At 37.7% G+C, this 22,739-nt stretch overlaps 2 protein-coding genes across 2 annotated transcripts in view; one reads left to right on the top strand and one right to left on the bottom strand.

Moving 5' to 3' along the window:
- Positions 1 to 20,518, top strand: part of LOC136833436 (uncharacterized) — a 30,589-nt gene extending 10,071 nt beyond the window's left edge. Inside the window, exons 5-7 of the mRNA XM_067095597.1 lie at positions 819 to 956; positions 11,168 to 11,317; positions 12,890 to 20,518. Coding sequence (XP_066951698.1) covers positions 819 to 956; positions 11,168 to 11,317; positions 12,890 to 13,036 — 435 coding nt within the window. The 3' untranslated portion in view covers positions 13,037 to 20,518. The remainder of the gene's footprint in view (positions 1 to 818; positions 957 to 11,167; positions 11,318 to 12,889) is intronic.
- LOC136833435 (T-cell activation inhibitor, mitochondrial-like) overlaps positions 5,903 to 22,739 on the bottom strand; it is a 104,081-nt gene continuing 87,244 nt past the window's right edge. The window contains exon 9 of the mRNA XM_067095596.1: positions 5,903 to 6,022. Coding sequence (XP_066951697.1) covers positions 5,947 to 6,022 — 76 coding nt within the window. The 3' untranslated portion in view covers positions 5,903 to 5,946. The remainder of the gene's footprint in view (positions 6,023 to 22,739) is intronic.

Genomic DNA, 22,739 nt, shown 5'->3' with positions numbered 1-22,739 from the left:
AGATACTTGGGTTTTTGGACAAAGGAAGATTTGAACATGGAAATGCTAAATGGTGCACAAAAGCAAGACCTAAATTATTAGGTAATTTACTGAAAAGAGACAGGCCTACTGAAGACTTAGGGTACATGGGGACGTCCAACTGTGATTGGCACCGGGGACCAAATGTACAGGAATTTTCTTTTAACAAAGTTAATACACGGAAAATAATGATTGAAAAGGTTTGGTAAATTTAATGTTGTCAGATGCATAGAGGTAGAATTTGTAGAGTATAACAAACCTGAGATTTAATTGTAGCTATAAACATAGAAAAAGGGATATTCCTTAAGATCCAACATGACATTAAGAATGTGTTGAGCAGTCTTAGATGGATCCTATAATTGACGAGTGGAAGTTTTTCAATACGTAGGCTACTTGTGCCTTAGCTAACCTGTTACCTATAGGTGTTATGTTTCCTCTATATTAAGTGGTTTACTTTAATGAAGAATGCCAGGCTTTTGGAGAGCCTTGTTAGAAATGCATGTTATGCGCAGAGATGTGTTTGCCCTTTATATATTAAACTTATCAGGTTTATGAGTATCAAGTATTGGGGAAGAAAATAGCTGCTTTATTTTAATATTTTGACCGAGTTAGCATAATTTTGTAAGTCTTTAAAGAAAATGGCAAGTATTTCATATTGCTGGGATTTTAATTTGACATGACTGACTGATTTAAAGTGTAAGACAGGTGACGAAAATATAAGAAATGCACAGCAATATATGCATTAGAACTCTACTGTATATGAAAAGCATAACTTTTCTTATCTTTCCTTCTTTTGGCAGGAGAAGTTCGTGATGGGCTCTAGTTCACCTGTCAATATTAGTCACCTTGCATCTTCCGGTGAAGATGATGATCTTGTAGAGAAGCACATTAGCCAAGGCTCGTCTGGTTTGAAGGACTTTAAAAATAATGAAACGCAGGTTAGTATAATTTTTGAGTTTTTCTTTGGGAACAGCTGCTGTCTGTTATCGCATTTATATTAGAATGGTTATGATTGGTGCAAAATGCACTCACAACTTTTCTTGTTTATAGATAAAAAAATCTCTCGGATGCCAATATAGCTGGTGCTATACTAAGTGCTTAAACTAGTAAGATCGGTGAGTGATAAGCTAGACTTTCCCACAGAAAATTAGTCCCCTGTCAAACTTAACCAGTGCTCTCATTCCTAATCTATATTTATGAGCCAGTATTGTATACTTAAATGGAGCAGCTGTAAGAGCATACTTTTAGTAAAAATGCCGGTTGGATTCACATGGATACAAAAGGTAGTTTTAAATTGTATTTATATAAGAAAAAATGACGTGGCCAGGCTGCAGTACTGTGTGCATTTTTATTAGGTATTATAAACATAACTAATCAACTTTCAAGTGTACAAACTTAACTATTTTTTGTTAGTGAACTGCTTGTGATATGACTGAAGAGGAGGTGTTGCTGGTAGCCAATTTGTCGTCCAGCCCGAAGCAAGCCTCACTCAAGAGTTTTCAAGATACTTTACTTGTGAATGTTAAACCTGGATCAATTTGCAAATGCGATGCTCTGTATCTGGCCAGTCGTGATTTGTCTTGTGCATAAGAAGTAGTGGTAAGACTTGCACGCTGATTCCATTTGATAGCAATGTGTAACTATCATGCACACGCAGGTGCATATTGAAGGAAGTATCAGATTCTCTGGCTTAAATCTAAAGCTTGCCCACTGTTACGGACTTTGTTCAGTCTCCATTAAGGATGGTTGACCTGTGGATTACTCTACCTCCAGCAAATCGACTCAGTATTGACCATAATTTGATGTTTAATCCCAGAGTAAGATTACTAAATGAAGTTATTAATACTTACTGCTCACACATCTCTTTCCAGAAGACTAGCAATTGTTAGCCTCAACTTAGCAGGGTTTGACATGCTATTAGTCATAGCTTTATATTATGATGTTGCCAGAGCTAAGAAGGATTTGGCCTTGATACATCAGGTATCAGATATTTATAAGGCTGCAGCAGTGGAAGGAATGCCTACATCAGATGAGGCTGCAGGGCAATATGCTGACAGTGTGTTCATGAAATCTTCCAAACAACCTATGACCATTGCCATTTCTCTTAAAAGCTCTCGCTCAACCTTGACCTCAAGTGATGTTTCTTTAACGATGCTTGCCATTGTCTCAGCATTGAAGAGGACCAGGTTTGGAGAATAAGTAAGAGGTACCACTTCATTCAACATGATGAAACATTATCCAGTGACGCTTTGTCAAGCATTTATAGGGTTACTTCAGCAGTGAAGCCTAATTCGGGCTTGTATTAAAGCAACGAATCTTCTTTTCACATAATTTAATTTTTTCCCAGTTCCCGTAATTTATCTATAAGCCGGGTCCCATTAGTAATGATAACAGATTATTACTAATAATATATTACTAGACCCTCATATGTGATACTATGGTTGACAGACTGGGGCCTCATATGAGCTTCTGTAGCAGATATCCCTTGAGGTGCACTCACCTTGAAAAAATGAGTGCCATTAGAAAACTATTAACTACTGTAAAGTCTTTGAGGGAAGCTTGCCATAATGGTTTGTAGTGTTCTCTCAGAAGGCTCTCAAAAAACCAAGCTTATTATGATCACATGGCAATATATATTTCGAGGTTATTGCTCAGAACCTTTAGGTCAAGAGTTCATGACATTTAATCATCCTTAACACCGTTGTGAATTCAAATCTGTGCTTCTTAATACCAGAAACATAATTTTTCAATTAATCTTACCTAATATAACAGTTATATGTAAGTTTTAAGCCGCCGGCAAACTTGGCAGTCGAGAAAAAGATAATGAAATATACAGTAAGGGCTGTTCCTGATTTCTCGACCAGTCTCTTCTTTGGGTTTTCTTCTCTCAATAGGTAATGACAGAGTGGCTGTTTCTAAGCCTCAATTGAGTTTTCTGCCGCTGCAGTGATGACATCACTGTCAAAGGCTATGGCTGTTGAGAAGTACGGTGTTATGAATTTTCTTAAATTATACGATGAAAATTGGTAGTTCTGCCTTATGTTTTGTGCAGGATGCCTTCTTCTCATAGCACACAACTCCTGAAGCTGGATCTTCATCGGAGGAATAATCACTGTAGAAAAGTTTGTTTTGAATTATGCTTGACAGGCTCACATTTGTCGTTAATGATCATTACTACTTATGTAGCAAGTTCTACCTTTTATTTTGTGAGTCATGCATATGTTGTATAGTAAACAATTCCTGATGCTAGATATTGCAGGAATAATTAGTGTGGGTTTGTTTCATGTTGGTCCTTAAAGATAAACATCCTGTATGTGGCATGCAGCTACGGTAACAATATTATGAAATTGTATATAGAGCCCTTCCTTCTTTCTCTCCTGCGGTTCAAGCTGGGAATCATAAGGATACTCAGTTCTTTCAGTCTTATATACAGACTGTTTCATGTCAATCACCGCAGGTGCTGCGCCCCATCAGAACTGAGCTGGCTTTGGAGTTTGAACTGCTCCGTGTCAGTGCAATGACTGTCAAAGAGAGAGCTGCCTGTTTGGGAAATGAACGGTGCCAGCAGTGAGGGATGTGTGTGTTTCCACTCCTCTTTCCGTCAATTCCGCCCATAACCTGGTAGAAGGCTGGCCTACCTTACCCCAAACTGTTGGGGCAGGAGGAAATCACCACGATCCTTCTGTCCATCCAAAGCATTGCAAGTGACAGTTTGATTCATTAAGGGACCGGGAACCATTTAATTTAGTTAAATTTCGTACAAAATTCGAAGCCATTAATGATCCCATGCCAGAGCGCAGTGGCTTTCAACTTTTTGGCCTATGCACCCTTTCACCATAGGCCTATGTCAGAATGTCATTTCCGCCCCCTTTCCAAAACTGTCTGGCTCAAAAGGTGCATTCCAAATCATATGCATATAATACTGAAAATCCTTGGTTACAGTTCTCCCCACTCCCCGTAACTATGAAATTCCCCCATGGGTGGAATTCCCCCATGGTTAAGAACCGCTGCATATGCCAAGGTCACTTTCGAAATTTAGGATGATTTTATCAAGATTGCACGACCAATTATTTAAATATTTTTGGGTATTTAAACCTCTTTGATTTCTCCGTTATTTTTGTACGAGTTTTTTGTTTTTCTAAAGGAGTTGAACGTTTGCCCTTGAAGCATCTCATCATACTACAAACAGTTGCCTAGCAATCCTTTTCAGCTTACTGTCTTTCACGTTGCAATCTTTTGCTACTACTTGTCTTTCGTGTTCGTAACGTGAATGTTACAGTTTAAATAGTTTAGGTGAGGCATGTTTTTTTCTGTAAATTATAGGTATATCGATAATTTACGTTATTGTAAACATGCTTTGAACAAAGAAATGCGTAAAGCATAAAAGTGACTATCTTAATAGGCCATTCCTCCATGTACATCATTGAAAGAGGGAAGCAGTAGACGTAGGGAGTGGGGATAATCCAAGATGAAGTCTCTTCGAAGAGTGGTGGGAAAGCGTTTGGTTGTACCAAGAGGTGAATACGATATAATGGGTAAGCTTTGCCTTAAACCATAATCACATTCTTGAGTTGAAAGTATGGTAATTCCAAGGAAGAGCTCCACACGAACGAAGATGCTGTTTAATAAAATGCGTTGACTGAACAGTATAGAAAAGGGTGTATAGGCTATAATACATTGCAGGTGAGGTAACTGAAAATTTACCGAAATTTGAGACATGTTCCGCCTTTTGTTCATGTTTATACAGAAAAGTTCCACCGAACGCCATGTTTAGTAGGTCCCTCAGGAATGAACGTAAAAATGGACCAACTACCATAACCAAAATTTCTCACATTGTTTCGGTAAATTTCTCAAGTTAAGTAAGAGCTCCACATGGACTATGCTTGGAAATCGATGTATCTTATACTTTTAGTGTTGCCGGTGAAGGAGCTGGTGTTGTTTATTGTCGGTCAGTTATTGATAACCTTATATCTGCCCAACATGGTTGGGGACCCTTTGGGAAAGCAGGGTATTTAGAAACGTTGGGAGAAAGCCCAGACCGCCAACTTCGCCAAGTTGTTATGGAATAGTTTCGCGCATGCGCAAGCCATCAGGGAGCCATGCCCATATGTTTAAGAAGGGATTAGCTCAGGAAACCTATTTAAAACGGAACTATATCAATCTAACGTACTCGGACCTAACCTACACACGTGTCCAACTTTGTCGGGGTTTGTTCAAACATCGCCATAGATTGAAAACGGATTTTGATCAAACGTCAGATTCCTAGGACAACTGTCCATGTGCAATAGCAGCCAGGAAAGCCTGTACAATTCTTAGGTTAATTACAGTCGATAGACAAAAATAAAAAGCCTAATTTAAGCGGCGAAAGAGAACTGTATGGATGATGTTATTTTACTTGCTTTACAAGAAAAAAAAGTAAATTTTATCGGCGGTTGTAACTAAACAGTAATTGACCTTTGAAGACCATCGATTATCTAACTGAAGGGTTGTCAAACGGCATTCCTAGCCCTGACCTCCCACAAATTCTCAAATTGTTTTATGATGGTATTTTTTGGTGTTTCAAACACCTTTTTGGACAAGCATGTTGGAGGGTGGGGACTTAGTCGGGGGGCTCCTGGCTACCTACCCTGGTGAAGAAAAACTCCACTTCTTCAAAAGATCAATAAAGATTCCTAGAGCACTGCCGACAAAATATTACTTTAAATTCTTCCAGTAAAGCAAGTAAAATAACATAGGAAAACGTTAATTGCCATAGTCGACCGACAAAAAATAATGATTAATTCTTTTAAACAGCCAAAATACTATAGCAAAAATCAATTTCCAAAGTAATGCTTGATATGGAGCTATTGCTTAGTTTTACCTTAATCTCATCTGCTCTGCATCATATACTGTAGGCCTGTCTTACCTTGAGATCGAGACTGGAGACTTTCATTTCTCATGTGACTGATGAGTCTGGGTCCCTTCATTGCAGACATATTCATCTGAATGTCCATTGCAGAAATTTCTACACATTCCATCACACCGAGAAAAAATGAAAAATAAAGGTCAGCCTACACCCTTTTCTGTATTGTCTAGTGAAGAAATATAATTAATAAACTATTTTTGTATGGAGCTTTTCTTTAGAATTACCGGAAAGATATTTGGTAAAACTTTACTTTAGTTGGGCAGCTTGATTCCCACCAGTCACCAGCTGGGATGGTACACCCTTTTTTGGGAAGGGGGTGTCCAAAGTTAGGTTAGGTAGTTAAGATCTGGTTAGGTCAGGACCTGGCATTAAAGTAAATGTTATGTCTATTAATGTATGAGGAACCTGGCCCGGTCGACAACTGGCAGGAATCAGGCTCCGCAACCAAAGTAAAGTTTTATGGAGGTACTAGAAAAAAAAGTTAAGTATACCTTTGTTTAACCGGTAGAACTATATAGTAGCTCCGTGTCGGCAACTGCCTTCTAACTTAACTTTTTCTACAGTTTTTTGGTCGCTAATTATGAATTTACCTTTAATTTTTGGCACTCGAGTGTAATTAACCCGTGAAGTCCATCTGTCAAGGGGTTTCCATACGCGATCTTCACAAGACAGAGCACGGCTATGTCTGTTTTGGACGGTTCATATCCCGTCTGGCAAGTGCAATAACTTGTTAATGTACGGGTACCCAACCCCCCCCAGGCCAGTACTAAACACGGTGAAGGGACATTCCATTTGGCCGACAACAAACAGATGCACCGCCAGTATCAGAACCCCTAAAAGTGTAGAAAAAGCCAGTTGAAAAGGTAAAAACAGGCGCAGAGCTAATATATAGAATTACCGTTTTACCATACCACTGAGCTGATTAACAGCTCTCCTAGAGCTGGCCCAAAGGATTAGACTTATTTTACAGGGTGGGGTAGGGAGGATGTGGGCATGGCCGAGCAATATTCCTAAAATGTGTCGACTACAGGCACTGTAATATAAGATCAATTAGGGTTACCAACCTAATCTAACCCAGGGCTCCTTGTCTCGCTGTGGGGCCAGAAGCCCACCTAACCTAACTGCGACAGTGTAAGTTCAAATAAGTAATAGGGTTGTGACAAAACCTTATAAAGGGTGCATTGTTATTACCAGGATGGAGAACTTCACTCCATTGGACTCTCCCTCCACTAGGCCTAACATAATGTAGTTCACTAGGTCCTTGCTACCTTTATTTTATTCATAATCAGTACTTGCTGAAGTATCTTGACAACGTTAGAATACTTCCTTGTGTTTCTATCTTGCAGTTTGCCTGTGCCAAAAACCTTGCTCACCCACCAGTAATCCCCATAATAGTTGATCTCCATAATAGTCAGAAATGTTCAAAACAGAAACATGGGAAAATACTTTAAATTCTTGTATATGCTTATGATTTAAAATCAAAATTTACCCGTCTTGGGATTTTGGAATGCTTTCTTGTCATTTTACTCTATTTTCTCCCACCCTAAACTCCACTTTCCCAGTATGGTCCTACACAATTGGTAGGGTATAAAAGTTTAAGAGTATCTTTATAACTAATTTCTTACATAATTATATATGTCAGAAGCTTTCAAAACAGGAGGTAAATGTTGGGCCTGAATGAACCATGACTAAGCTTAGAGCTGAAAATGGTATTTTCAGGCAACACTTGAATTTCAGAATCTCACTTAAAACTAAAAGAAACAATCAGGTTTCAGCATTGTTCAAGTACCCACATTTTCAGGAGACAGTGACAAAAATGTTCCAGATATGCTACTAGTCATTACCCGCAACAGACTAGGAGAAAGAAAATGAAATTGGGGCCCCACTCATGAGACCATTGAAACACAAAGAACTTACAAAAAGTCCAAATGATGGTAAATTTGGGATAGATTTTAGTATGATGTCTGTATTAAGCATTTTAAAGAGAGTTGAAGCAGTGCAAAAAGCTCTCAATATAACTCTCAATATTGAGACTTCATTATTAAGTAAAATAATGCGAATGTGTTGAGTGTAGGCTATAGTTCATTAAATGGTGGCCCTTCTGTTTAGGAAAAAGTATTAAGGTGAAAACTTCTCCAGTGATCAAGCAAACTACTTTCCCTTCTGCTGTAACTGATGCCCCAGCATCATTAACCACAGCATATTCAGTGAGAAGTGAGGACACTCCTAACATAGGCCAGTTCACCTGCGTTGTGGAAGAAAGGAAGACTCCAGCCAGGATCACAAAAATTTCCAAATATAGTATGTGTTTTTGTGCCTCTTCCATGTTCTTTTTCTAGTCGTCTTCTTCATCTTCTTCCTGTAGAGGAATTCCAAGAAGACCTGTCATAATGAGTCCTATAGGACTAAAGTGAGCACCCTTCCCAGGCTTTGGGAAATGATGGTGTATGACATGTCTGGGTGTTCCATCCACCATAGACATGGCTGACATGGTTCTCACTGAGCATGTTGGGTACTTTGTGCCAACCTGTTGTCTCTTGAACAAAAGGACAGTTCCCTGTTCTTTCACTTGTCTTTTGCCTGAAACACATGTGGTTGCACCAATGCCACCCTTTTTGCTCAGATAATATTTCATAGTCAGTGGACTATGCATACAGAAAGTTGATTCACAAGTGACAGATCCCCATACAGTGCTCACAAGTACAAGGATGATCTGTTTGTTTGTGATTGTGCTGCTCCCCAACTGGCCCGTGGCTCACCACCAGGGGTGCCCGAATTTGTGGAAATTCCCGCACTAATTCTGGCCCAGTTCAAAGGCTAACTCCCAGATTTCACACTGCTGTGGGCGGCGGGTAATTTGCTTGGAGTTTTGAAAAAGTTGCATGGTTTTTGTTTGAAAGTTTAGAAATTTATAATTCTTTAGAAATTTACTGCTATGATCAATTAAGAATTCAAATGCTTAAAAAAAAAAAAAGGGTATCAAGCAGTGTGGGTTATTGCTTCTTCATAAGCTTATAATCTGTTTCCAGTTCTCAACCTTTCATGGCATGGGTATTATAATCCAGTCGTAAAATATTCCCTCCCCAATTCTCTTGAATCAGCCCATGACTGCACCTTAAAATATGTGTGTAATTTTGTTGACTGCTTGTTCTAACCCTGCAAATACGGTGTAAATTTTATGTAGGGAGTGTAATGAGCTGAGGACGGAGGAAATGGAATGCAAATGTCTTTATATATTAAAGCCATTTCATAATAGTTTGATTTCTTTCTCATCTGAAATCTTGGTAAGCCTTGAACCACTTCTGGGAACCGGCATTCCAAATATTGGGAGAGTATTCCCTTGTGGGTGCTATGGGCCATGCTAGCAAAAGAGGCCGGGTTGGCACAAGGCTGGCTTAATCTAAGAACAACAACAACACCAAAGGCGCAATCTTTAAACGACCTACCAAACAGGAACGTGGCTACGTTTGTGCCATCAACGTCTATACTTTAGTGAAGATGTATGTGTGGAATTAGGAAGAAGTGGCACCATCTCTAATGGCTCTATGTTTCAACTTATTTTGGTTTCTGTTTGTTTTTTGGACAGCAGCAGGATAATGAGTCTGGAGAGGCAGACAGTCTGCCAATTTAGCTATTCTGTGGCTAGATTTATCCATTTTCCAGTGATTCATTCACTATATTTTGCATTTAGCAACTTTACAGCCACTTTCTACTGAAACCAGCAACATATCTGGCCACTTTTCAATCAGCCCAGCAGAAGGAGGCTTAATCTGCCCTTCAGCTCTCCCCCACACCCTCTGTGAGCCTCATCCTTGACTCAAGTCTAGAGCAGATGTATGTAAGGGATGCATTCAGATTTGGTCTTTATATATCTCCCATTAAGACTTAGTTTTGCCTGTGGTGACAACTCCAGTGTTTTTCCTCTGATTGGAAGGAGGAGACACTAGTAATCTGCCCTAGAGCAAATCACATGTTGACCACCTAGACTGAAATTGTTAAATAAGATATTCCGCAATTTCTGTCATCTCCAAACGACTTTTTCAGTTGGCGCTGAGCATATACAAGACTAGTTCGTTGTCAGCATAGATCAGTGCTGAATCGGTCTCTGTGCAATCTAATTTTCTTTTGTGAATTCTGTGTTCCCTCCATAAAAATGGGTCCAAAGTACACCCAGTCTTACAGGAAAAGTTGGGAAGCTTTCCCCGATTTGAAGGATTGATTAAAGCCAGTGGAAAAAAGTCAGAATACTGTAGAGCATATTACATATTTTGTAAAAGTGAAATGGCTGCAAAATTGAATGACTTACATAACCATGCTAGCAGTGCCAAACATGTAAGAGCAGCCCAACTGTTTCCAAATGTGCGACAGTCAAAAATAAAGTTCACAAAAGTTGACCTTGACCTTTCCCTGAAATATGCAACTAATGAGGCTGAAGGACAATTAGCTTTATATGTTGCATAACACACGACTTCTGATCATGTTGAAGTTAGCAAGAAGGCTCTCAGTGACAGTAAATAGGTACCCAAGTAAAAATGCACAGAACGAATCGCAAAGAAATGCTCATGAATGTGTTAAGACCTCATTTTATCCAGTGCCTTCGAGAAGACATTGGTGATGCTAAATATAGTTTAATAAAAAATGAGTCAACAGACATAAGTGTTGTCAAGTTACTTGGTGTTTTTATTAGATATTTCAGCCAAAAGTTGAAGAAAGTGGTATCAGCACATTTATGGCTTGCTGAAATTGAATCTGGAACAGCTGTGAGCATTGTGAGTGCTATCAAGAATCTTCTTGAAGATGTGGATCTTAATCCAAAGAAATTGCTTGGAGCTGGGGTGGACAGTGCGAGTGTTAATACACTGGCCTAAATAATGGCGTATGTGAATTGTCGAGAAAGGAATTTGACCTGCCTAAGATATTCATGATAAGGTGTGTCTGTCACTCTATTCTGTTAGCTGTATCTCATGCCTTAGCAGAAACTCTGCCAACAAATATTGATTTTCTTGTAAGAGAGACATACAGCTGGTTTGGGAAACAGACAGGAGTTGAGAACCTTGTAATGATGATGGGCAGATCTTAGGAGAGATAAAGCTTTTCTGTGACCTTGGTGAGTTCGGACACAAAGCACATGAGAAAAGACTGTGGAGAGAACTCATTTCACATTTAACTCCATATGGGGAAAACTAATGTAAAAGTATTCATGATGATGATGAATTTCACATGAAATTTATTTTTTACTTTCAGATAGAAGGTATGATGGAAGTACAGTGTGTACCTGTCTACACAGTCATCAAAGCTTTGGGCAGAACCCATATTGACTTTTTTTCATTAGATGTTGAAAGAGCTGAGATGGGGATACTTGATACTATACCTTGGGACAAATTGTCATTCTCAGTAAGTATATGATACCTTTATTGCAGTATATACTTTCCAGTTAGTAATAATGGTGATTATTGAATTTAAGCATTATCTTAACAAAAAGGGAAGTATTGCATAATAATGAGGAGTAATTGAATGCTACATAAATTAAACTTGATAGTAAAGCCAGTTTTGAATCCAGTCATAAATTGACATTTGGTAAAACTTTCTACATTGTTTTATCACCCACCTCTACAATGTATCTTAATCGGAATCACACCGCTAATCAAAGTACTCTTCAAGATTTCACAAGAACTAAATGTAATAAATACTGTACTGTACTCTTGCTCTTGGGCACCGGGTATTAGGAGCCTTTTTTTCAGTATTCTTAACCATCACCATCAATATACTTAACTGGACTTAATATCTTGGACCAAGTGACTGATATATGTACAGTATACAGCATTTTTAATCCTGTTGTAATGTTTTGAGATTTGTTAATTGGTTATGCATAAGATAACTGACCTTGTAAACCTAAATTTTGTAAAGCTCCTTGTGGCCAATAATTCCATTATGAAAATATGTACTGTACACACAAATTTAACATGAAACTTTATGAATAAAGCAAAAAGCTGAAAGCATATTAGCAATACCCATATACAGTGGTAGAGGTAGTCCAGTGCTATCACTTAAGTCATTGGCTGCTAGGGAGGTTGTGTAAGACTCAGTGGGTTGTTAGATATGTAGTCTAAGTAATTCCTCAGGTACTGTACTGTTTAATTATGTACTTGGGTTACAAGTTATGATCTCTGTGGCATACTTGATAGTACCAATGTCTCTCACCTGAGAGGTTCCTGTTATGATGTTGAATTTAAGTAGAAATGTTTTTATCCACTTTAATCCTTGTAAATTATAAACAGGTAATAAGCAAAATTCATATACAGTATCTGTACAATATATGCTAATTCTAAATACTGTACAGTAAAACTGTATAACAAAGTCTGTTAGAGCATTCTGTAGAGTAGAAGATGAACTACACTAAAAGACTTAATGTCATGCTGAGAGGTTACTCTTCATTGTTTAATTAGGAGGAAACTAAATTTGAATACGCAGGGTTAATGATGAAGGAAATCATGTTAATTACCATGAAAAGATAGCTTATCTTGGCATGTAAATTCACTGCATTTTAGGGTATCTGTTTATAGATGAATTAGGTAGCATGGAATTGTGAATAATATGTAACAAGGTATATTAACGTTTTTGGATACTGGAACCTACTAATGGCCATTGTATTAAACACACTTGTCATTGGTTTGGGAATTGTTGTTACCAATTAGCTCTTGACTTGTACAGTAAGATTAACTCTTCTTGGAAGAGCTGGCTAATAGACATGCTAAAAACTAGTGTTTTGCCATTACTGTATTATATTACAGTATTGCATAAGTTCCATTAACTCACTGGGCTGATTAGACATTCTAAAAATTAGTGTTTTGCCATTTATATTTGCATACGTTCCAGTAACTAACTGGGCTGTATGGTGTGAAATATTTGAGTTTTTACAGTGTACATTTCTTTCTAATATGTATACCATTTTGTATTTTTTTATAGGTATTAGCCATTGAGCATGCAACCACAGATGATTTGGTTGCATACCTAGATGAGAGAGGATATGCTCATGTTGCATCTCAAAGTGAGGATCATATATTTGTGAATAAAGCTGACAGAGTTCTTAAAGAAAAGCATGGTGGGTTGTGAATAATTCCTAGAAGAGCTAACTCATAGCTTGATGGAAAAACATTTAATATTTTTCCTGTAAGCTTGATAAGGTAAGCAATGAATAAAGTGAGTAGTTATTTCCCAGCAAAGGTATCCCATAGCTTGAAAAACATTTTATATTGTGTGCCTGGAAGCTTTAGGATGAGGTAAGCAATGAATGAAATGTCAGTAATTATATACCACTGAAGCTAATAATGTATGGTATAATTATACACCACTGAAGCTAATAATGTATGGAGATAAGCATCACTATTCACAGAGACAGTATGAGATACTGTACAGGGAAGTGTGTTTTAATTCTATGAATAGAAAAGGGTGTGCAGGAATTCAAGAAATACATTACTGTATGTGAAAGGTGTTGTAACAAAGCATAAATAATTCTTTCGTGACAAACCAATCCATCAAAATTAGCCTTAATTTGCAGTGTTGACTTCTCCCAGACATATAAGTTTTGTGATTATTGTTGTTTAATAAAACTTCCAATTTTTTTCTTCTACGATTTTTTGCTTGAAAAATATTCATAATTGCATATCAATTACAGATTGACTTCCCATCTTCATACAAGTGTTTCAAGTTTTTTGAATTTTTATCTTCTAGTGCCAAGGCACAGTTTCAGTTATGTCTTTGATACTGGTGCTGTTTTGACCTAAAGTGCTTGTGTCCAGTGTGCTAACTGACCCAGTGGCAGCTGCTTGACCTATTTCTCTGTTACCTTTGGTGTTTTGATTGGTTCCTGCTGTGCTAGAGATGTTTTGCTGTCCATTTGTACATCTGCTCTTGTCTACCATGCAACTCTTGCTTGTTTCTGTTGCAGGGTCTATTCTTGCTACTGAGTCATATCTTTGGCTGCTGTTGTGGTCAGGCAATATATTTGTCTTCTCTGGCACTTGTTACTACAGGCTCCTATGGTGCTCAGGTGAATGCACGCATAAAATGTTTCAGCGCAGAGCAGCACAGCACAGCAGAGCATTAAGATATCACATTCAACAAGATCCCTTTGTGATCATGAAGCACAATGTAGCAGAGAAGTGTAGACTGGTGAACAGTCTGTATTGTGATCTCCCAATCTTGAATGTTAACAATCACTGTTGATGTCGTGAAATCTAATCGTCGTCTAAGCAAAGAAAGGTCTTGTGGAAATATTCATCCAATGACTTGCTCAGTAACACACGATGTGGAGTATTACATAGGCTTACTAGTGTCACAAGTTGATAAACCCAAAGAATACCTTTGGCTACCAGTTTACATGATGCAGCCATGCTAAGTGAAGAAGCAAATGATGCTGACTGACTTATACCCTTAAGATGGCCAGAGCAATCCTTTGGTGAATGAGATCTGGCACTAGGGTCAGAGCAATTTCCAGCAGTGCCAGATTTGGAGGGGGCATGACTAGGTATGTCATCAGTATGACTAGACAGGAGTGGGGATGCTGCCCCTTCCGATGGGGGATTACCTGAAATCAAGCAAGCATTGAGGGAGGGTAATGTGGATAAAATACTCTTAATTTATTCAACTTACTGCTTAATAGCCCATTACCTCAGTTAATTCTGCCTCATATTTATTCATCTTGCTATCCTGAGGTGAAAGGGAAGTTTATGACGGGAACCGGAGAATGAGAATACAAAGAGGAAGGCGGACTGAAAGACAAGGGAAAGGGGAAGGGCTTAACCTGTCTATCTCTCTCTTACTAGCAATAACCTTAGCAATATCATGCTTTTGTTGCTTTATAAACCTGTCAGTCTCCCTCCCCATACAATATTTAACATATGCAAGCATATCACATTCATTCCAGGGTCTTGCAAACATCACACCTATTGTCAAAATCCGAATTGACACCCCTGCACTGAACACAAGTCATGTCGATCAACTGGAAATGAATATAGCTTATGGCAGATGCTTACCTTGCAAATTTGCCTGCTATTACTAGAATCCATCATAATCTCAAACAAAATCCAATCAGAATCCAAAAGAAAGTCCAGGGCAAATATTAAATAAGCAAAAGAAGACTGAGACCAGTTTCACTTTCCAGAAGCACCAGTTGATTATACAGGAAACAGGAGGATGCTGCCTGTCAGCTGGCATTTATACCTATCAGTCTCCTGGTGGAGGGTGGGGGAAGTAGACAGGATAGACTGGAACTTACAGAAAAAGGAGAGAACTTTAAATTGCACCTTTGCTACCATGGAAGGTAAAGCTATATAAGGTAAGTCTCATTTCAAAAAAGTCTTTTAAATCATTTTGCAATTTTGTCCGCTTTGAGTTTTCCATTTAACAGTACAGGATGCTCCAATTTCAAAAATATATCTTAGTCTGTGAGATGTTCCCGCTTTGGCAACCTTACTTCTTGTAAAGAGAAGAATCTGTTACAGAGCTGAGATTAAAGACTTTTTGTCATACACATAGACAGGAGGCCTTTTGGATGCCGTCTCACCATGGGAACTGAAGCCATCCTCATTGATGGGAAGCTTCTAATGGATGGTAGTAGAACTTGTAGAGGTTGTATTTGCCAGATTTCCATCACTAATGCCTTTGATATGCTGGATCTTGGATCCCACTAGTTATTTTAAAGAAGTTATTGCCAAGACAACTCTAGTTATGATGTAAGTCGCACAGTCCCCTGCAAGACTGATTTAATAAATTCCATAATGATTTTCTTGTCATTATCTTCTGGCAAGAGTAGGTATGGTAATCATCTGTTGGACCCAGTGGTTATTCTTGTAATAGAGAATGGGACTTCAGTCATCAAGTGATCCTCCAGGGAAAAGGTGAAGGTAACCTCAGCTTGTTGAGTGATTACCTGCAACAGCCCCTCATCCTCCACTTGGAGACATTGAAGTTGGCAAAGCAATCCATCATGGTGAGTGGCTCCCTGATATCTATTAATATCTAGGATGCTTATTCTTATGTCCCAGTGCATCCAGCACCAAGGATATGGCTTTTGCTTCAACTGAGGGGGAAGGTATTTCAGCAGCATTCCCTTTGTTTCAGGCTGCTGACCGCTCCACAGATCTTTAACAGTAATTTAGTTCCAGTGGCAGCATGGATAGACCAGCCCAACATAAGGCTGTTGATGTACCCAGACAACTTATTTGTCCTAATTGACAATAAAACAGGACGGTGGCAAGACTGGGTCCATTTCTGCAACTGACGCCAGTACATAGACTGGCAGATCTCTTGGAGGAAATCAACATGTTTTCATCCTGAAATTTATGCTGGTTTTCCTGGTTCTGTTTATAGCATTCACATAATAAATTTGTCAGCATTTTTACCAATAACTTAGCTTTCCTGTGAAACCATAAAATCTTCAACTAGACAGAGGTCAGCAGGGTCAAGATTGTCCAGTGGTTTGTGCTTGGAAGATGAAACTTTAATGTGGGTTGCCTGGAAATTTGGTGTCATGATTAACAGATAGGATAGCCATGATGTATATATATCTCTCCTCTATTTCATCTGATCAGACTTTACTATGGGGACCAGATGGGGACCAGAACTGGTTGGTGGACCTCCAGCAGTTACTAGTAGACCATTCCAGGAACTTGTTGAAACTTTTGCTATAGCTGCTATTCCAAAGTTTGTCAGTCCACTCATCACCTCTTTCCTTGTGGCTGTAATCCTCTTCAGCAGTCTGCACTTCCAGAAAAAGTTGTCAGTGTATACATTGAAAGGATGAAATATGACCCTTTCTTAAGTACTGTACTTGAAGCTATGCTGATTGAAAGTTATTGCATCTATGGACCTCTGATTTTAGTTTTCTGTAAAAAAAAACGATTGAGATGGCTTTGTCTGTCCATCCACACTTTTTCTGTACCCACTTTTTTCTGTCTGCCCTTAGATCTTAAAAACTACTGAGGCTAGAGTGTTGCAAATTGGTATGTTGCTCATCCACCCTCCAATCATCAAACACCAAATTGCAGACCTCTAGCCTCATTAGTTTTGATTTTATTTAAGGTTAAAGTTGGCCATGATCATGCATCTGGCAGTGCTATAGGACAGGCCACCACCGGGCTGTGGTTGAAAGTTTCATGGACTCATACAGCATTATACCGAGACGACCGAAAGATAGATCTATTTTTGGTGGCCTTGATTATATGCTGTACAGAAAACTCAGTTGTGTTGAAGAAACTTCAGTGCATTTTTTACTTGTTTCTTCTTGCACTTAATGAAGGCTTCCTGATGAGCATTCCAGCTACCTGGGTAGGACCACTCATGAGCTGGTTTGAATGCTGTTCTTGTACCAACTCTCTATGAAGTCCAGTTTCTCATTAGGTGCTGATTCTTTGAGGAGTGTGAGCAAGGAACATTGTTTGTAAGGCAGTCCCTGCTTCTGGCAGTTGTCTTCAGTTTGGATTACCTTTGTCCTTGACATTGTCACCAAGGCTCATATAGCCATTACTTAAGAATGCATCTTACTGTATTTTCTTTGCTTCTTTATGCAGAGGGCCTCTACCTTTTCCTTCACTTATGAAGAGGCTAACATTTTGAATTAATAGCTCCATATTCCTTGTCTATGCATCAGGATATGAAGCATGCATTCAAACAAATTTTTTCAGGTGTGTGCAGAGATCAAACTTACTAATCCTCTGCCACCCCTAAGAGGAACAATGAGTTGAAGGTCATTCTGAATGCAGGTATGTTATGTCATTCCATCTTTGCAAATTTTACATGTGAGTCTTTTAAGCAGAAAGGGAAATGGGGGTGGGGGTTAATTTTTACCAATCCATTCACAATATTAGAGATCTTCCTAGGTTATAAACCTTTGCACATGTCTGAATGGTTGATTGATCTCTTCATGTTGTTGAAGTATCACAGAGTACTGTACAGTCAATTACCCCATGTGTAAGGCTTTGCTTTTTGTTTTTTTGGCAGTATCTCATGCGTCAAAGTGTGCATACCCTTATACCTTTAAAGTCAGTGAGTTTAGCTGCTCTTCTCTTTCGGTCTTGAAGACTTCTGAGGTTAGCTGTCTGGGAAATTTAATACTGAATTAAGGCCAATTGTGATAGATGGTGTTAATATGAAAAAACAAGTCTCATTACATGTAACTTAAAGAATCTTCATTGAAAAAAATTTATTACACACAGATCAATGCTGTGCAATCCTGACATAATAGGTAGGAAAGATATTTTTTCATCATGAAGCATAAAATGTGTTGCCACAAATTCATTTTAAGTTATTAGTACAGTTGTGTTTGTGAAGTACACCATTTTGTGAGATATAAACATATTTTCTGTTATATATAACTTCAGATGTGCATTTGGTGAACACTTTAGTGTTGTATTTAAAATAATAAATGCTAAGGAAGGTTTGGAATGTGAATGAAATTCAAACCTCAAACTCCTAAAGGTTAAGGGTGATTTTTGACATGGTGCCTTCCAAGTTGATTATTTAGGTAAGGGTGGCTGAATACTTTGTTCTATGGACAGATGATCCACCTCATCATCAGACGAGCATTTTTATTTTTAAAGTTAATGTAATCTTATGCCAGCAGTTTTATGTTAATTTTTCAAGTAAACCCTTCCCCCCAAAAAAGTCCATTTCATTTGAATATGAAATTTAGAAATTACTGGAGCCTCTGGTAGCACTAGTTGGAAGAGGGATAGTGGCCAATGTGTGATCTGCTCAGTGAGATTAATTGAAAAAAGTAGTACTGTACTCGGTTGGAAAAGGTTTAGAAGTAGAGAAAATACTATTCATGGCCAATATGTGATCTGTTCAGTGAGATTAATTGAACAGAGTAATTGAAAAAAAGTTGTACTGTATTCCATTAGAAAAGGTTTAGAAGTAGAGAAAATACTATTCAAAGCTGATATTCAGTTGACTGACAAGCAAAAGATCTCGGGTTGAAAAAACGGTAACGTGGACAAATCAGTCTGATGATGAAGCTAAGAAACTAATTTTTATAATGTTTGAAACTGTATTAAGACACTAACAGTAGATATATACTGTATAGTATATATCTATAGTTAACGATCGCAGTGATATCAATGTGTTGTTTGGTCAGATGAAGTAAGAGATGTTTATTTAAAGCATAAGGTGATGAGAGAAGCAGATAAGAATAGGAAAAAGCAGAAAAAGATTCTTCTAACACCAGGACAGGAAATAAGGTTAGGAGCATGAGTTTCCCATCTTTATACGTTCTGTCAGAAAACAGCTCTTCCCACTCTCTATTTTCCTAGTAATGCTTCTTCTTCAAGTGCCACAAGAAAGTTGGGTATTGTTCGTAAAGCCTCTTATATTTATACCAGTGATAAAATCAGTGTAACCTATTTTAGGTCATTTGTGCTTCCTTTACTAGATACTGTTCTCTGGTGTGGATGTCTGCTTCTGCCAGAAATTTATCTCTTTTAGATAGAGTGGTTTGTGGTGGTAGGTTTCTGTTTTCCTAATACTGTATTGGCAGTTATGATTTGGACCATCGACAGATGGTATCTTGTTTGTCACTTTTTCATAAGTTGTACAGTATTTGTTCTGACACGATATATAAACCATCGGTCCTTTACATTAGGAATTACTTACGGCGAAGCTGGACATGGCCGTTAAACTCTCGAACAAGGTGGTTAGGGAGTGACTACCATCAGGCAGGCGGGATTACCTGCCTGCCCAGATGTAAACATTCCAGTTTGCTTTTGGCCGTCATGCATTGCAGACGTGTTTTCAGATCTCTTTGCCTGACTGTCGTTAACCTCTTTATTTATCCTGGTGGGATCTTTCTGTATTTTTATGTATATATTGTGTGTGCTTGATATTAATACAAAACCACGATTTTTGATAGCCTTGCATAGGCCGTTGTTCCCCTGCGTCTCTCTTGGATTTCACGGCCAAGGGCATATTTTAAAGAGGCATAACCGAGTGGTAATGCTTCTCTTTCAGTAATCCCATTAATTAGATACTGAAGGCATTCCCCTGTATGTTCGGATATATGTATTGGATTGGGACGTAATAACTTTGCTCCCCTTCATTGATTGGTATGTAATACTAATGTTACACTATTTTAATTTAAATCTTCCCAGTAGCAATCTTCTACCGACTGCTCTTTGGTCAGTCAGTCGCTACCTTTTGCTGCATTTTCCTTCTCTTCCATTTCCATCTGTTATTGAATAAATATACAGATTACCCACAGCCAGCCTCTGTTTTCCCATTCCTTTGCACAGTGATCCACAGAGCTAATGTCCAGTCCTTATATCTTGAATTCTTATTGTATTTTTTCTATCTTTCCAGTTAGATTCAGATTCTTGCATTTCAATTTTAACTCAATTTGATTTTTAATCCCCTACAGTCAGGATAAGTAATACAGCTGCCACATCCAACTTCAGGTGAATTTTGACCTCGTAAAATCTTATTTAAAGGAATATATTTCTTCGTGACTATTGCATTTCATGACAGTGATAATGAAAGTGAGACTTATGTCGTAGGATTTAAATGCCAAAAATTTTTTTTATGCAATTATAGACTTTAGATTTTTACATTTTTATTTGAATATCCTCTACATATATACTATTATCAGCAACACTTAAAAAAATAATCTATTTGCATACACAGTAAATATACATAAATACAGTATATCAGTCCCTGCTTATACGATTAGGATGCATTCCATCATGACTAATCCTGACAGGAAAAATTATGTTAATCTCAGATAATCATATGAAAACTGGAGGTAGGTTTCAAGTGATTATCACCTATTTACCCCATCAGCTTATATCCACAATTATTTTGTTAGTAAGAAAACTGAATACCCACTATTTCACAGGGATGAAAATATGCAAATAAGAGCAGGTGAAGAAAGGACAACCCTAAAGCATAAATCTGTTTCAAATGAATTGTGTAATCCCATAAGCAATGACCAGTGCTCTTAGAATCTTAAAAAGGTTATTTGATGTCATCTTTGAAGGAAGACTCTGGATTGATAACGATATTCTTTTACATTAACCTCTAAATTATTTTCCATGCTCCTACATAAATGAATGGTAATGGAGAGAGTATATGTTATGAATTATATACTTGCTAAAGCACTTGAAGAGAGAATATTACATCATGAATTACCCAATCTTTAACACAGTTGATACAAGAATAAGTTTTTATTTTATCTTATGTATTTCATTTTGCTAAATAAATGAATGGTAATGGAGTAAAGAAATGAAAGAGCATTCTAAACTGAGCTGCAAGAAAAGAGATATTACATCATTAACTTATACACACCCCAAACAAGTTAATACAAGAACTAAGAGATGGAATAGTGCAAAAAGTTATTAAAAAATTATTGACAACTCTATTATTGTGATTTACATATCATTAATAATGTATGTTACCATTACCAATGATAAACAATGCCGTAAAAAAGTCAAAATGAAAGGAAAAGCAATGGTGGGAAAACCTCTTTAAGTGTATCCTTCCAACCACCTAATAACCACCCCTTGCTACTCAGCCTAAAAACAGAGGACAGTTCAACCTTTCCATACTGAAGGAAAGTGGATAAAACCTGATAAATATTCCTAAGAAAAAGTGCACACAACAGAAGGTTATGTTGGGCTTGGTAAAATAATTCATGAAAAGATTGAAATAACCAAAAAATGGGATGAAATAAGATTGGACACAAAGCAATTAATGATGATAAAGATTAAGATTTTACAACATTTGGAAACTTTTCATGTGAGAATTGGGTGTAAAAATTCCTTTGATCTCTATCATCACCTTTTAAAGGGTAATTTTTCATCCTTCCATTTCATGCAAATGCATATATTTTATCACACTGCTAAGATATATGTATCAAACAGGAGTGAGAAGGAACAGACACCAGGTGATAACACTGAAACAGGAGAAAGACAGGGAAAGAGGAGGATATAAAAGAACAGGAGAAAGAAAGGGAAAGAGGAGGATATAAAAGAAAGATTGGATGAATAAATGAGATTGCAGAATAATGGATAATGAAGAATGAAAAAAGTTAGTGTGAATGAAATTAAAAATGGGAAAAATTGAATAAAACTAATACTGTAGGGGTGACAGGAAGAGAACCTGAAAATTAGACCCCTCAATTATGGATTATGGATGATAAAGAATTATAAAGTTACTATGTGAATGAAAATTATTTATGTGGGAAAAAGATGAATAAAACAAAATAAGTGTATGGATGTCAAAAACAAAACATCAAAGTTCCCTTTAATTAAGGATTTTGGAAATTACCAGGTTAGCCCACATAATGAGATGTTCATACACATATTTTGCAGTTTCAGATATTTACGGACAGTTTCTTTAAATGCAAGAAAATAACAGAAGCAGGATTTGAACATTCGGCTGAACTTGTTGGTGTCAGATAAATGATGGCATCCCATGACCCAGCATGCTCCCACATTACAATACCTACATTATTTGTTGTCCATCATGTTGGCATCAGCTCTATACTTGTTTCCCTGAATGTTACTTTGTCTCTAGAGGTCGTACAGTACTGTGGGCACCTCTTGATTACAAATATTTAATCAATTATGGTGTTATGCTTCATGTGCCTACAACCATGCAAAAGTGTTGGTTGGTGGTACAAAAAAATGATTTAAAATGGGTAGTGGTTGGAATGTAGCTAGGCTATGTGATTGCTTTGGAATGAAGAAGCAGACAGTGAATGATATTCAGTAAGCAAAGCAAAAATAATATTTGCCAAGAAATATGTGAATAGTTCCAAGGAAAGGTT

Source organism: Macrobrachium rosenbergii, chromosome 51, assembly GCF_040412425.1.
Source record: "Macrobrachium rosenbergii isolate ZJJX-2024 chromosome 51, ASM4041242v1, whole genome shotgun sequence".
Classification (NCBI taxonomy): Eukaryota; Metazoa; Arthropoda; class Malacostraca; order Decapoda; family Palaemonidae; genus Macrobrachium; species Macrobrachium rosenbergii.
The sequence above is the reverse complement of the archived record's forward strand: the minus strand, read 5'-3'. Positions and strand labels throughout refer to the sequence as shown.